This window comes from Myzus persicae, unplaced genomic scaffold (assembly GCF_001856785.1).
Source record: "Myzus persicae strain clone G006 unplaced genomic scaffold, MPER_G0061.0, whole genome shotgun sequence".
NCBI classification, from domain to species: Eukaryota; Metazoa; Arthropoda; class Insecta; order Hemiptera; family Aphididae; genus Myzus; species Myzus persicae.
Window position 1 is genome coordinate 56,134 of NW_019101568.1, and position 14,884 is coordinate 71,017.

General features: G+C 28.0%; 1 protein-coding gene across 1 annotated transcript in view; it reads right to left on the bottom strand.

Annotated features, from left to right (window-relative positions):
- The window catches only part of LOC111029603 (neurotrimin-like), a 146,287-nt gene that overhangs the window by 32,546 nt on the left and 98,857 nt on the right, over positions 1-14,884 (bottom strand). The window contains exon 4 of the mRNA XM_022308665.1: positions 7,323-7,481. Within this exon, the coding sequence (XP_022164357.1) occupies positions 7,323-7,481 (159 nt within the window). The remainder of the gene's footprint in view (positions 1-7,322; positions 7,482-14,884) is intronic.

Here is a 14,884-nt window from a genome sequence, read left to right on the forward strand (position 1 = left end):
AAAATACTGATCAAAAATAACAGACGGACGTATACGGTGGTGATTACGTGCCACTTTCACGGACAAATGGACATATTACATAAAAAAAATCAAAATTTCAACATCCTACTCGTCACGTCTTGCGAACGGGCTTTATCAAACCCTGATATTTTATTTCTGCTTTGGCAGCGGAAAAGGGTAATTGATGTTTGACGCTCACTTTGGGTCATTCTGTTAAATCCCTAACGGATCTGCCGTGTACAATCCATAATAAAACAGGTCAAACGTTCTATACATTTTGAAAAGAACAAAGTATCTTGAAAATGGTTTATACACGGTGACGTCAAACATATTATATTAGTTGTTAGGTATACAGATTATATTGGTTGTGAAATTACGGTATTTGAATACATATCTATTATTTACAAAAATATCAAGGTATGCGTCCGTGTGTACATATTTTTAAAATAATTAAAAATATATACCGTATATGCAATCTATATTTCGCGAAAAATAAGAAAATTTGATGATTGAAATCAATTGGATATAATTATATAGCATGAAATTACTTGATGAAAGTAACCGCACCCAGCAGTCTCACTAATCATTGGCTATTTTTTTGTTCTTTTTATTAGCTTAAGAAAACATCATCATTTTTGTTTCATACATTTTAGAGGGTTACTAGGAATCACGTGGTAGTTAATTAGAACTCTGTAAAATATGTAGATGAACAAATTTCACGAACACCTCCTCGAATAGGTGTGGTCTATCGTAAATGGTTGATTAGGTATGTGGTATTTTGAAGAATTTTGAAAATTTTGATCATTATTAATAAATCAGATTCAGGATTTTTAGTTTGTATTAAGTCGATCGTTAAAAAAAATGTAGACCTCAATTATCTCTATTACTGTAGAGTTAAATACCCATATATAGATGTAATGATATTCACCAGGTAGAGAGATCGATGTTGAGGTTTTGTTTATGCCAGTGCTTCAAAATACACTCAAAAGTGTCTCAAAGGCTGTTGAGCATAGTCTGAAATTAAAGTAACAACTTACTTTTATGTAACAGACACTTATGATTTAAGCACGTAGGTAATGAATCCGATATTTTGTAAAAGACAAATAAAATAACTAGACAAACATAGCAGGTTCGTTGTTTGTGATGTATTCAATGTAAAATGTCAATCTTTGTTGCGATTACTGTTATAGTGTTTCTTTTGTTCTTTTTTAAACTCAATGTGTCTCAATTGTGAGGTCTTAATATTTATTTATATGTATGATAAACTTAATTAGATTACCTAAATATGTCTTTATTTTATGCGATTTTTTAACATATTGAAACGCATTTGCAAATTGGAATATTTAGGGTTTTTATCCTTAGAACCCTAGATCCGGCTTACTAAGAATTGTACCTAGATCAAACTTTGTAATAAAACATCTTTGGTGATACTAAGTGGATCCTGACACAAGTTTACCTGCACTAGTTGATCACCATTCTTGGAATCACTATAGTTTTCCAGGCGACCAGTCATCTCCGAACCTTAGTAATCGACACTTATCTTTTATACACCCCCTAACAACCCACCGATCCAACGATACAATATTCATTTTACATATCACTACCTCAACAATTTCCGTTGTAAATGCACCTGGTTCTTTTTGGATCAAACTCATCGAGAGGCTGTCACCGATTGCGTCTTAACGGTAGTAGTACGTCTGTTACACCCGCACTTATCCAGAACTCAGTAGCAGTTTTTATGTGCGTTTTTTTTTAACGACGGCCATTTTCCACCACGACACTAAATGCTTAAGACGGAGCGATAACGATTTCTAGCGTGTAAATGGTAGCGAAATACAAGATGCAATGGCTATAATAATATAATATAATAATAATTCGTTTACCGTGAGCACTCAATATATCTATAATAATTGTACACAGATCCGAGTATACGATTTTTCAGTGCTTTAAACGAGGTGTCCGTTTTATCGACTATACATTCGAGGAAATCGAATAGCTAATAATGTCGTATTTTGGCTTATAATAATCTTAATGTCAATACATTAATATAATATTTACATATTAATGTATATTGACAAATGTATATAATTTTAAATACTATACACAGTAGATTTATATTTATTTACTTGGTGTATAAGGAAATTATCTGTCTACCGAATGTAAAACCTATTTCAGGATATATTATTTTCATTTTTGAACTGTGAAAAATTGTTTTATATCTCCAGGCCTCCGAATAAAAAGTTGAAAATAATCATCTCTCTCATTTGCACATAAACGTATCATTAAATTTAGATTTTCGAATGATACCTACGGTATTTTTTATTTGAAAATGTAATTTATACCCATATTATTACTAAACCATAACCGTGATAGTCCACAGCCTATTCATAAATCCCATAAGTCCTACAATGTAAAAATTCTCTGATGAATATTTGTATTGGAAAACCTATTAATTTTGACCCACATGCAACCACCCACTGTATATTTAACGTGACTTTCAACACCCATCAAATTAACGCTTTTGAGAGGCAGATATCCACGTTTTACACCAGCCAAAATGTGTTCTGTAATGTGTAAGCGAAAATAGTTACACCAAAAATTACGAAACGGGAGGTTTATAACATTCTCCCATTACTTTTTTTAAAACGTTACCTGTCCATGTTTAAATATCGTGTATAATAAACAATTTGCTTATTCTACATATTTATTAGTTATTATTTATACTTAAGTAATATTGTCATTCGTTCTAATGTATATTTTATATTATACTATTATTATTATTCAATACATAATTATATACATTATGTCCTTAATAATTATTGCTATATTATAACCATTAGGTAAAATACAATGAGATCTAAAAACTATAAAAATTGTTATTTTTGAATATTTATTGGTTAGGTATATTATATTGTTATTACATAATTATAATATAACCTTTTATTAAGATAAAATAATGATATTAAACATTGTTTAGCCAATATTGTGTTTGAATGAAATGTCACAAAAAACACAGCTTTTAGAGTTCATTGTACAAGAGTTACATTAATGCCACTATATTAATTCGAAAATAATTGAATAAGTTGAATAGATTTGAGTAGGGAGTTTGGAAAAGTGTTCAAAGAAGCTAATAAATTGTATTCAAGTATTCTCTTATAATTACCACAGACGGTCAATGTTTTATATATTTTACTACAAAACAAATACATTTTATAATATAAACACCACGCTGGACGTTAATAATAAGAAATAACATTAAAAATTAAAACATCAACAGTTGTTAATATTTTATGAGATAAATTATTTACCATATTTACCCATCAAAAAAATTATATACCCATAATATTATAAAACTCATAAATATTAACATTATTTTCAATGCCTGAATATGAGTGTTGTGAATATTCAAACTTTAAATTATTTAATTGGATGATAGGTAGGCTAGTTAGGTAATTAAACTAGTTAGATTTGTTTACAATATTATAAGAGAAAACAAATAATTAAAAACTATACTTGTATATATTATTATCTTATATTTAGACATTTTTATAATTACCATCTTTACAATGAAAACAATAAACAAATGTAAAAACCACAGATTTTTAACACTGTAAAAAATAAATTAAATTACAAAAAATCCTTATTCCCCACTTACATTTCTTGGAGTAAGTTATTCAGTCAGCACACAGTGTTCTTACATTTTATCATTCCTTCTGTAATTTTTATATAATAATATTTTGATGATAAAATGCTACAACAATCATGACAGTTTTATTTTAAAACACCTGAATACTTTAGAATGTAAGTATTTTTACAAAGTCCGTTAGATTAACATAATTTTTACGAAGTAATTATTATAAGTTTGATAATTAATTTAAAATAATTCAAATTTACAATATATTATGACATAAATCGACTTGAATAAATATTATAATATATTATTTAGCTTAAAAATATTAGCTATATTTAGATAAATGTTTAAAAGATACTGCTGAATAAATTACATTGTCTCAGAAAAATTACTACTTGATATAAGACAAGTTTCACTTTAATCAATACCAAATTTTTGCAAGCTTTTTGAATCGTTGAATCAAAAAAAAAATGCAATAATTATTTTAAAATCTAAAGCCTAAATGTGTTAAATCTTGAAATCACAATTTTATTATAAATGTTAATTATGTGTATGATTGAAACACATGATAATAGTATAGAGGCAATTCATTGTTAATCTGCATTTTGATATTTTAGTTTTAAGAACAAAACCGTCTAAAAAAATGGAAAGTTCTCCCATGAAAGTTTGAGATCAAATAAATTAGGTCGCAATGAATAAACGGATTTGGATAGAAACCAAATCGTTTAACATTCGCTGTCCCTTTTAGGCGTTTCAGACCGTATATTGCATGTAGCCGTTACGTATTATGTATAGTGAATACTATGTACAATACTATACGGTGTATGACCTTTATAAAATAATATATTGAAATATTATTATATTATGTACAGTGTGATATTGTAATTGCATCAAACACCACTCCTCGCGAAGACTTACACATTTACGACACAGTGGCCGGCTCGCGGTCGCAACGGTATTCACTCCGTAAACAGGACGCTCAAAATGTGATTCGCGCAAAGTTCCATTAATCTCGTAAGTCTACGGCGGTATTGCCGATAAATCTACGTCACGCGCTGATTTGTTCTACAAATTAAATAATAATAATAATATTAATAAAAAAAACAACAAATAGTTCCGCGACATTCCGGAAAAATGAGTGTTGAACAATTCCCATTACCTAAACCACCTACCTGTCCTGTCTACATAATATAGGTGACGTATTTTATACTTAATCGATATATTTTATAGAATTTAAATTTTAAATTTTTATACTGTGCATTCTTTATGCACGCGCATATATATATATAGGCAAGCTGTAAAAATATCGACCGGAGGAGTCTGTTTTGTTATATGAAAAAAATAAATAAAAATAAATAATTCGTCGCAAGAACCATAAAAATTGTTCCGTTTTATAGTATTTAAATTGTTCGTTTTGCTATATTAAAGTAGATTCACAAAGATATAGTTAGGTAATCGAATAACTTTGAACTTTTTTCCGGATAGTTTTCTCTGTACCATATTATGTTTGGTATCCTTATTTCTTCTACGGCATACGGTGGCGCGATATCCAGAGGCAATAACTATATAATACGGCTGTATAACTTTTGATGTCGTTATTTCGGTTATTAGTCAAAAGTCAAGACTAAAGAGTATTATTATTATTATTATTATTATTATCATCATTATTATTATTATCATCATCATCATATGGGCTTGACATTGTTATGAAAATATGGCTATAAAGAAAGAACGCCGTATGCATGCGTTTGAAACGTTAAAACAGCGCTCGTAACAAGCTCACCGTTGTTACACGATGCGAAATCGCGCCAAGATGTATTTTCCATTGTCTCATTAAACTATATCATGAGAGGACACAAATGCACAGTATATTATAGTCCCTTGCATGTTAAATAATGATCGGTTCAACTTAAGAAGACATTGCAGTGTTACGAAAATCGATGGAATAAATAATAACGTGTACATTAATTGACTATTATAATACGTGTCATATTATAATATTAAATGTTATTGCTGCAGTAGTGACAGTTAACACGGTAGTCTATATATTGGAAAGTATTGTAGTATGCAATTTTTATTTTTTCATTCCAATAATAACTTATGTAAATAATTATGTGTTTTCAAATAAAACGCGCCCCTTGGTATGGTATATTACAATTAAAATAGGGCTCTGAATTTGACTATATAATATTGTATAGTTGCCTAAATTACTTTCTGAATAAAATAAGCCGAGTTTTATGTCAGGTATATATTTCGCTATTTTGCAATATATTTTTATACATATATTGTATTGAAAACGATTTGTGTTTATGTGAATACGCAGTCGATATCAACAAAGCTCGTAGTGCCCTTAAAGTTCCAACGATTTCAACCCGTGTTCGAACGATAGTAAAACAACACATTTTAATCTAAATAATATATTGTATTCCTATTTTTAAGCTCTGATAATAAATTATCAATCGTATATTTGTCATTATCGCTTTTATGTAATCTATGGACAATGATAGTTCATATGTTTAGCGATTTTGAATATTAATACTTATTCTTTACGTTTTATACATTTTTCAAATCAATAATAATAAATTAAAAACTATTTGAACCACCTATTTCAAAAACGACGTAAGTCACAAAATATCACAAATTGAAATATTGAGTGGAATGCGTAATCAAATGATAGACGGATCATGTATGAACATTTCCAAAAAAAAATGTTTAATTTTACCACTGAAAATAATCAGTATGAAAGAGTTTAACCATGTATCACTGGTAGAGTAGGTAAAAACAGTTTTTCTTGTTTTCTCAGAATAACCTTTTATGAATTTTGTAACGTCGTTTCTCAAATAAATGGTTCATTTAATATATTATTTAAATAGGTACTTGTATAATTTTTTTAAATACATAGAATAGTATGGTTTGATGTAAATACATAAAAGTCCAGGTTCTAATTATAACATAATAACTACTTTATACTGTTGAAATATTATAATTATATTTTTATTATCAAATAATATATCAATAACATATTATTTTGTGATCAAGTACATATATATGCACATAATGGTTATTTTTCACCATGCAAGTCGAACCATATTGGTATATACTTATACATTGCTTAATAATATTTATTCTACATCTAAATATTACTCATGTGACGATAATGACAGGTAAGATATGAGAATAATAAAATACAACTTAAATTTGAGTACATATATGTTATTAAATTGTAGAATTTTTACATTATCTTCGGTGAAAACTATCGTATAACATGTATTCTAACAATTTTAATAAGAAACCCTTTTCTAGATATAAATTATGCATAATTTAACAATTTTTTTTCCTACCTGGATATTTTTTCTTTTAATACCTAATTTTTTTTACTCAGATATTATTTACTCCAGCTATTATTTTACCTTTTCATTTTTTTCATTAAAAGTATAGTTGAAATTAAAATTAAAATCGATATTTAGTATTATTTCGAAGTCCACAGTTTCTTATGGTGTGCTATTAGTAACCAATTTTTTTTTTTTTTTAATTAATTAATTAACTCTTAGTACTTTGTGAGTCATTAATTTATTGAAAAATAATAATGGTTGCAATGTATACTTTTAACCATATTTGATAAGAAAATATTAATTTGATGATTTCTAGTGTTATATACTCTGATCTAGTAATTATATTTATTATGACTTACCATCTGTGTTGGGGCTTAAGGATATCGAATGGCCACCTTCCTTTCTCCAAGTAATACTGGGAGTGGGAAATCCGGACGCAGCACATTGCATCGAAACGTTACCTCCTTCCCTCACCGCCATATCGGTGCTGGTCGGGTAGTCCAATATATCTGGAGGTACTGTAAGTTAAAATAAATAATTATTTGAAGATTTTATTTTGATAAGTTTGTATTTTTCCCTTTTTTAAATTGTCGTTTAAATATACTAAATGCCATCCAAAAAAAATGTTATAATAATTAAAATCATGTTTTGCCTACCTATATGAATATACAATACAATATCTTATTTGTGTTAATTGATTAATTGACAACTAAAGAATATCGCTACGAGCTTATTATGATTTATGAATATCTTAACTCTCAAGATATCGTTTCTAGACACTATAATATAATAGTATGTTTGTAATTTAGTTTTTAAAACAATTCTAAATGAAAATAAACTGTTTGGCATTTCTTAAACTGTTTAGTGAATTATTTATATAATACGAAAATATTTAATATTTCAAAAGAGAATTTAATTAAAATAAATCATGTGAAAATTATTTTGATTAAGCATCGCTCTGTTTCGATTTTTATGATGGCTTTATTTCCATTAGAAATTACAAATTATACTGATATTTATAAACATAATATATTACGCGTTTTGTATTAATAATGGATAATAGAAAAAAATTAATATCCTTTTCAGTTCTACAAAATAAAAAAAAATATAGGTAACTGTAGGGATTCACTAATTTAAACTTATCGGACCCTCGTGGATAATTTTAGAAGTCACCGAGTCTTGTACATAAAAGTGGTTTAAAGGAAACAAATTTCTATTCACTTTTTCCTTATCTTAATAGATAATTTTTCAAAGATTTAATTAGAGAATAAATAAAAAATTAGAAACAAATAATTTATGTTTATAATAATAGCGATATGAATGTTTTATATGTTGTACATTATAAACGTATAATAGCTATCATAAAATGGGCTGTAGTATATGATTATTGACTATACATATTTTATACACAAAAATAATGGACATGATTTAAATTGTATCCACGTAAATTGTAAATTATTGTTAGTTTATTATTGAAAGTGAATTAATGGTTGGTAATATCAACAATGCATTAAAGTATGTCAGTCAAGTATTGAAAATAATTATTGTGTAGGTACCTACTACATGTGATACAACAACCGCTACCAGTTCTGTGTGTAATAACAAAAAGACAAGTTCATGAGACAGAAATATTATAAAAAGTTGCAGTCGCTGTAAAAAAATTATTTCATACGTATCTGTAGACTGTAAGCCAATTGAAAATACGTACGTACATGAAATGTAGATGAGAATTGTAAGTGCACAGTCGTCGCGAAACTTGTTAACATCCTATTAAACGTGTATGAGAGATATGCATTTTTTTTATGAAAACCTAAAATATTAGTTAAGAGTGCAACCATTATAATATGAATGTAAATTCTATTGTTATGAAAGTTTAATCCCCTTACAATATTACGGGTACTTCGAACACTCCAAACTCAATTATAAAAAAACCGAAATTTATTTCTAAAAAGCTATACAGATTTTAACTAGTTGGTTATTATACATTTTAATTGTGATTGCTGAAATCCAAATAGAATATACAATTTTATAAAAATGCATATTTATTGACTCAATAGAAAAAATATAAATATAATAACCATAAGTTATAACTAAACATATATAAATAATCAAATCGAATCATTACAACATTACATACGTACCAACTTTTATAATTTATAATTATTTTGTCCTAACTGGGTAATTATTCTAATAATTCTTTTTATATTCATTGTTTTTTTTTCACTGTATCATAATATACATATTACATAGTTTACCTTGTTCAATTTATATCGTTGATAATCGGTTACACCATTTACAATAAGCGTGTAATACACAATAAAATAGTAAACGGACAAAACAATATGTGGATAGACCAGCGATCATAAAAATAAATTGTGAGGGTGTGGCTTGAGAGGACTCATCAAACGTTTCAAAAAGCGGGGCCTTAGTTCCCCTTCCCAAAGTATAAGATGATTATTTCTTAAAATGTGTAAAATATGCCAAGTACATTTTTTATATTAAAAAATGATGTGCACTTATTTGTATACACTACACTACTAGGTTATGTCTTATTAAATTCAATACAGGTCTACGATTGATTGATATAAATACCGAGGGAGGTTGGATCCTACTTACATAATATAGTAGGATATATTGCATTAACTGTTGTTGCACATTAGGTGTGTTGCTTATAGAATATAACTATATCATATGGGTAATTCATATTATACATGTAAACCACATGAGTACATTTTTTATTGTATCATAATTACACATGTAAAACGAAATTATAATAATTTACAGAGTTCAATAAAAGTATAATAAAAGTCAATATTGACGACGAATCAAGTCGACCGCAGGATTTTGTGTAGGAGTGCAAAGCAATTTAGACGTCTCCCCTTTGTACATTTCACTAAATATTTTCTTATGCCTTCAACCGTGGATATGATATGATATGAAATGCTTTATAATAGTTATTAAACAGGTAAGGAAAATACACCGAACAACAAAAGGCGGTGTTATAACGACAACAGTTATTATTAATAATTAATAACCAGACGCGTTGTTCGCGTCGAGGATGACACAATATTCCGTTTCACGCGAGGGTCCTATAAAATAAAAAATGTATTGCTGTAAAAAAAAAAAAAACCATCGGCTGTCGAACATCCGGATTTGTATTGTTATCTCTTATGACAATATATTGCGGGAGTGCGGTGACGGGTGCTTGTCGGTTTACATTATTATTTTTTTCCAGATTGAGGAGCACCTATATACCTAGTATCCGGTATATATATGTATGGTGCAAAAAAATTCAAAAACGCGTCAGTCGCGACATTTCCGTTCACTCTTACAAGGGATTCGATTATTATGAGAGAATGTGGGTGTGTGTGAGTATTTGTTTTTTATTATTTATTTTTTGTCAGTCTAACCATCAGGCCATGCTGACTGTGGGAGATTTTGGCCGTAGAATATGCGCGTGCACGCCACGCGTCCCGGATAAAAGCATAAAACTCACTATACATATGGCTACGTCGACAGATATTTGGACGGACAAACGGTGGCGATATGATATCGGATTTGAATAGTGCTCGCGGACGCAGTCGGGAGGAGGGATATATCATCCGGTAGCGACGACGACGACGTGAAAAAGCTGGAAAAAAGGGTTACAGCGGTCGACGGCGTAAGAAAAAAAGCAAAACAAAGTGCATACCTATATATATATAAGTATATTATATAAAAAAAACCAAAACTCAAACGCTGGCTGACGTTTTCGTCGGTCGGGTAGTGAAAAGTTTTTTTTGCGCATGATATAGCGTTACAACACGACTTCCCGGCAGCAGGAACTGCAGCTGTGGAACACAATGATCTCTTTTTTGTGATCTAGCGTGTATGAATTTATATATTTTATTATATATACACACATAATACCCTCTCCCATCGCACCCTCGTCGTGGGCTTTACCGCGTAAGAGCACGATACGTATATAGTCCGTCGCCCGCGGTCGAATATCGTCGTATTATTTGCTTAGAGATTTCTTTTCCGTCTCCGACCGCCCCCCTTCCCAGAAACCCTCCGACAGTTTTCGTGGATCCTATAAAATAACTTTTCCGTAAGTTATTTTATTCTTTTACGATATCGCGTATTGTATAATAATAATATTATGTATGACATTATATTACATTCGATTTGTCGCAAAACGCTGCTGCAGCTATGAGCTGAGAGTCAGCAGCACCGCATGATAACTTGATTGTAATAATATTATCATCGCATGAGTGTGTGTGTGTGTGTGTGTGTGTGTGTGTGTGTGTGTGTGTGTGTGTATCGTGCTTATTATCATGTAATAAAAAAAATAATAAAATGTGCAGTCGCGTAGATGTTTTAAAAAAAAATCTGAGGCCCCTTACGACATAATATGACAAATGTAAAAATAAATAATTAAGTAACTATCAAGAAATTCAAAATATATTAAACGGGTTAGTAAGGCTCAATCTGTCCAAATCTGTAGCAACACTCTAAGCGCTCGTACCGGCTATCGTTACTAGCACTCGGATGGGTGACCACCTGCAGGGGTTTTAGCAACAAAATCCCTGCCACACATACAGAACTGAATACGTAGTGTTGTAAACCAACCGTTCCTCACTAAGAATAGCTAATGGCTATAGTTACCGGGCTTTAGTTCAATAAAAAAAAAAAAAAAAATATGTTTATATATTAAATATCGCAACCATAATCCGTGAATTAAATAAAAGTGTTCGGAACAAACACTCACTTAACAATATTTATCGCCCATGTTTTTTTTATAAAATAATGATTAGTATTACATATGTCGTATATGCACTTTTCAAGTGATATACCTTCACCGTTTAAACCTTAAAATCCAGACATATTATCCTGTACATATTTTGCATTTGTACATAATAGGTCTATTATCACTAGAACTATGATTGTAAAATATATACATAATAATTGAATAATATAAGATTATATAATAATATAGTATGCAATGATTATCTACCTATTTATTGAATTTAAAAAAATTATTTTTTTATTTTTTATGTGTATTTAGGTATGTATTTGAAATTGATTCTATAAAATAAATGTGCACTTGAATAAATTATATCGTAAAACTGAAAACATCAAGGCTTAAGTTGAAGAATGTCTTATTTTTTGAAATATGTACAACAAAATATCCATGTTCGATTTTGTTGAAAACAGATGTACCGCATATTTTAACATTTTTATTAGGAACTTTTTGTTTCAGAGAAAATCAAAAAAAAAATCGACGTAATAACAATTAACAATCAACTAGATATTCAAAATTTCCATTTGATAAATAAGGGTTTTATAAACTTTTAGAAACTTCGACTATACTTAATACAAACAAAATAAAAATGTTGAGTCGAAAAACCAATATTAATTATTCTAAAAACAATAAAGGTACGTTCTTTAATAATTAGGATAAGTATAAAAAAATATTTTTTTTATACGTCTAGTTGTTGACAAAATTCATTTTTGATGAATCTATACAAAAGCTTTATTGTTATTCGACCATAAAGAACATGAGACAGGACAAATCTTAAATCCCAAAAAACTCCTATAAAAGTATTATTGTCATAACGTGCATGCATTTAACCTTAAAATGTACTTGGTAGCCACCTAAAATAGGTACTAATAATATTATAGTGAAATATTTATTTGAAATGCTTAACAGCCGTTTTAATTAACTATATAGCCATTGATTTATCGCGTTCTGTACGTTTTATATTTTGCTTACAAGTGAAACAATGTGTATTATTGATATTATTTTATATTTCATTGAATAAATAATACATTTTTTTTTTCGTATTTGTACTTTAAAAGTACAATAACTAATATAATATACTAATACAACTAATAGTAAAGTAAAAAAAAAAAAAATTAAAAATTGAAAAATAATATTGTTATTTTTAGTCTTGTTTAAGTTGTGTAGAATCTACACTGTATAGATACCTCCGATTAATCATCATCATATCGATATAAATTATTCTACTAAATTTTTGTGGGAGGATAGTATGCAGTATTATATTAAATTAAATTTTTTTAAATTCTAATTATTAAAGATTATTATAATATAACATTAGATATTCTAACCACTATTAATTTTGTAATAATTATGTAAATTTCATTCTATAAAATAAACCTACATTACTTTTAAAATACTATAATTTTTGTTTTTAGATGAAAACCATTTAACCTTATAATTTTAGTTGACATTTTCAATCAAACATCACAAAAATGGTAATATACTTTAAACATTTTAGAACAAATAAAATTATAACACAAAACACAAGCCGTAATTTACAAAGGTACAAAACAAAGTTCATTAGGAAATCGGATTGTAGGTATGTGCTTTGAAAAAGAAATTACCATGAATATTTTACTTTTGTATAATATTTTTGAATACATACACTAATTGTGTATAAAATGTTTATTATTATTTTTAAGACAAAAATATATTTAAATTATTTTTTCATTCTTGTTCATCAAATAAAAGATAACAATTATTTAAATATTTATATAATAGGTTATTATTTAATAACAATAAATGTGTCATATAGAAAATTGTGCCATTAAAACAATTATTAAAACTTTTAAATATCATTAATTTAAATTATTTACTTTAAGAATTATTTTCTCACAAATTCAATAAATAAATCGCAATAATTATCCTGTGGCTAATCTATCGACATACTTATATTCTAATCAAATGAGACACAGATTAAGGAAAAAAATAATTGAGTTTCATTTCTAAAATAAAACTTTTAATTCTTGCATAAGCGTCTCAACTTAAATCTACATTATTTATTATTATATTATTAATGTTAGTTTTACCTAAAGCTTAAAATTTCTTAAAATATTTTAATTCAATAAGTATAATATATTATAAACAATTACATTTTTTTTTATGCCACTCAAAATTTAACAATACGAACCAAGTAATTCTTTACAAAAATTAAAAGTTTGAAAATTGTACTGTATACAAGTTTGAAGTTGAAAATATTTTTTGTCATTGGATGAAGATGTCTCTAGTACTATATACTATGTATATATATATATACTATCAAACCTCATTTGATCTCTTAACCTCAGTCAAATCTCCGGAACTGATACCTTAACATTAGTGACATAGCTCCTAAAGGAATTTTTCTTTCCTAACCATAGAGATGGTTTATATCACTCTTTTTAATTTCTTTCATTCAATAATCTAATATCATGCATCACACCATATATTTTCTTTAAATAAATGTAATATAGTATGTACTTATCAAGCATTCAAGTGTCTAACCATATTGTATATCAACAACAGCAACAATAACAATTAATAACAACGAGTATAATGTTTTTTAGTTTTGTTCTAAATTCCGAGAAGAACGAGGAAGTTACATTTTTAGATACAAATTATTGCATAAAATCTATATTTTGCATTTTTACCACTTTACAGTAAATATATTATAAATAATTGAAGCATATGTAAACATTTTAGTGATTACAGATTTATTCATACTGCTCCTGCTGAATTTAAGAAAAGTACGAACATTAAATAATAAAAACTCTACAAAACTGTATTGAGCTGTGATGCATATCAAATATGAAAAATACATAACATTTCAATTCGATTACTTTTAATCACGTAGATAGATATTTCAAAAAGACTATTGTCAATTTAATGTAAAAAGGTCATGAGGTTTATGTGGATGAAAAAAACTCACCTATGCAACAGACAACCAGGATATTACACTATATGCGCGTATTACAGAAAATTGATGGTGATGATGAACTTTATGAAAGCTCATTTTTTTTGCGCAATAAATTTAATAGTAAAAAAAATACATATGCAACTAAGTAGGTAAAAAAAAAAACAAAATATGAATTTTATAGACTACCCAAGCCCTGATTAAAA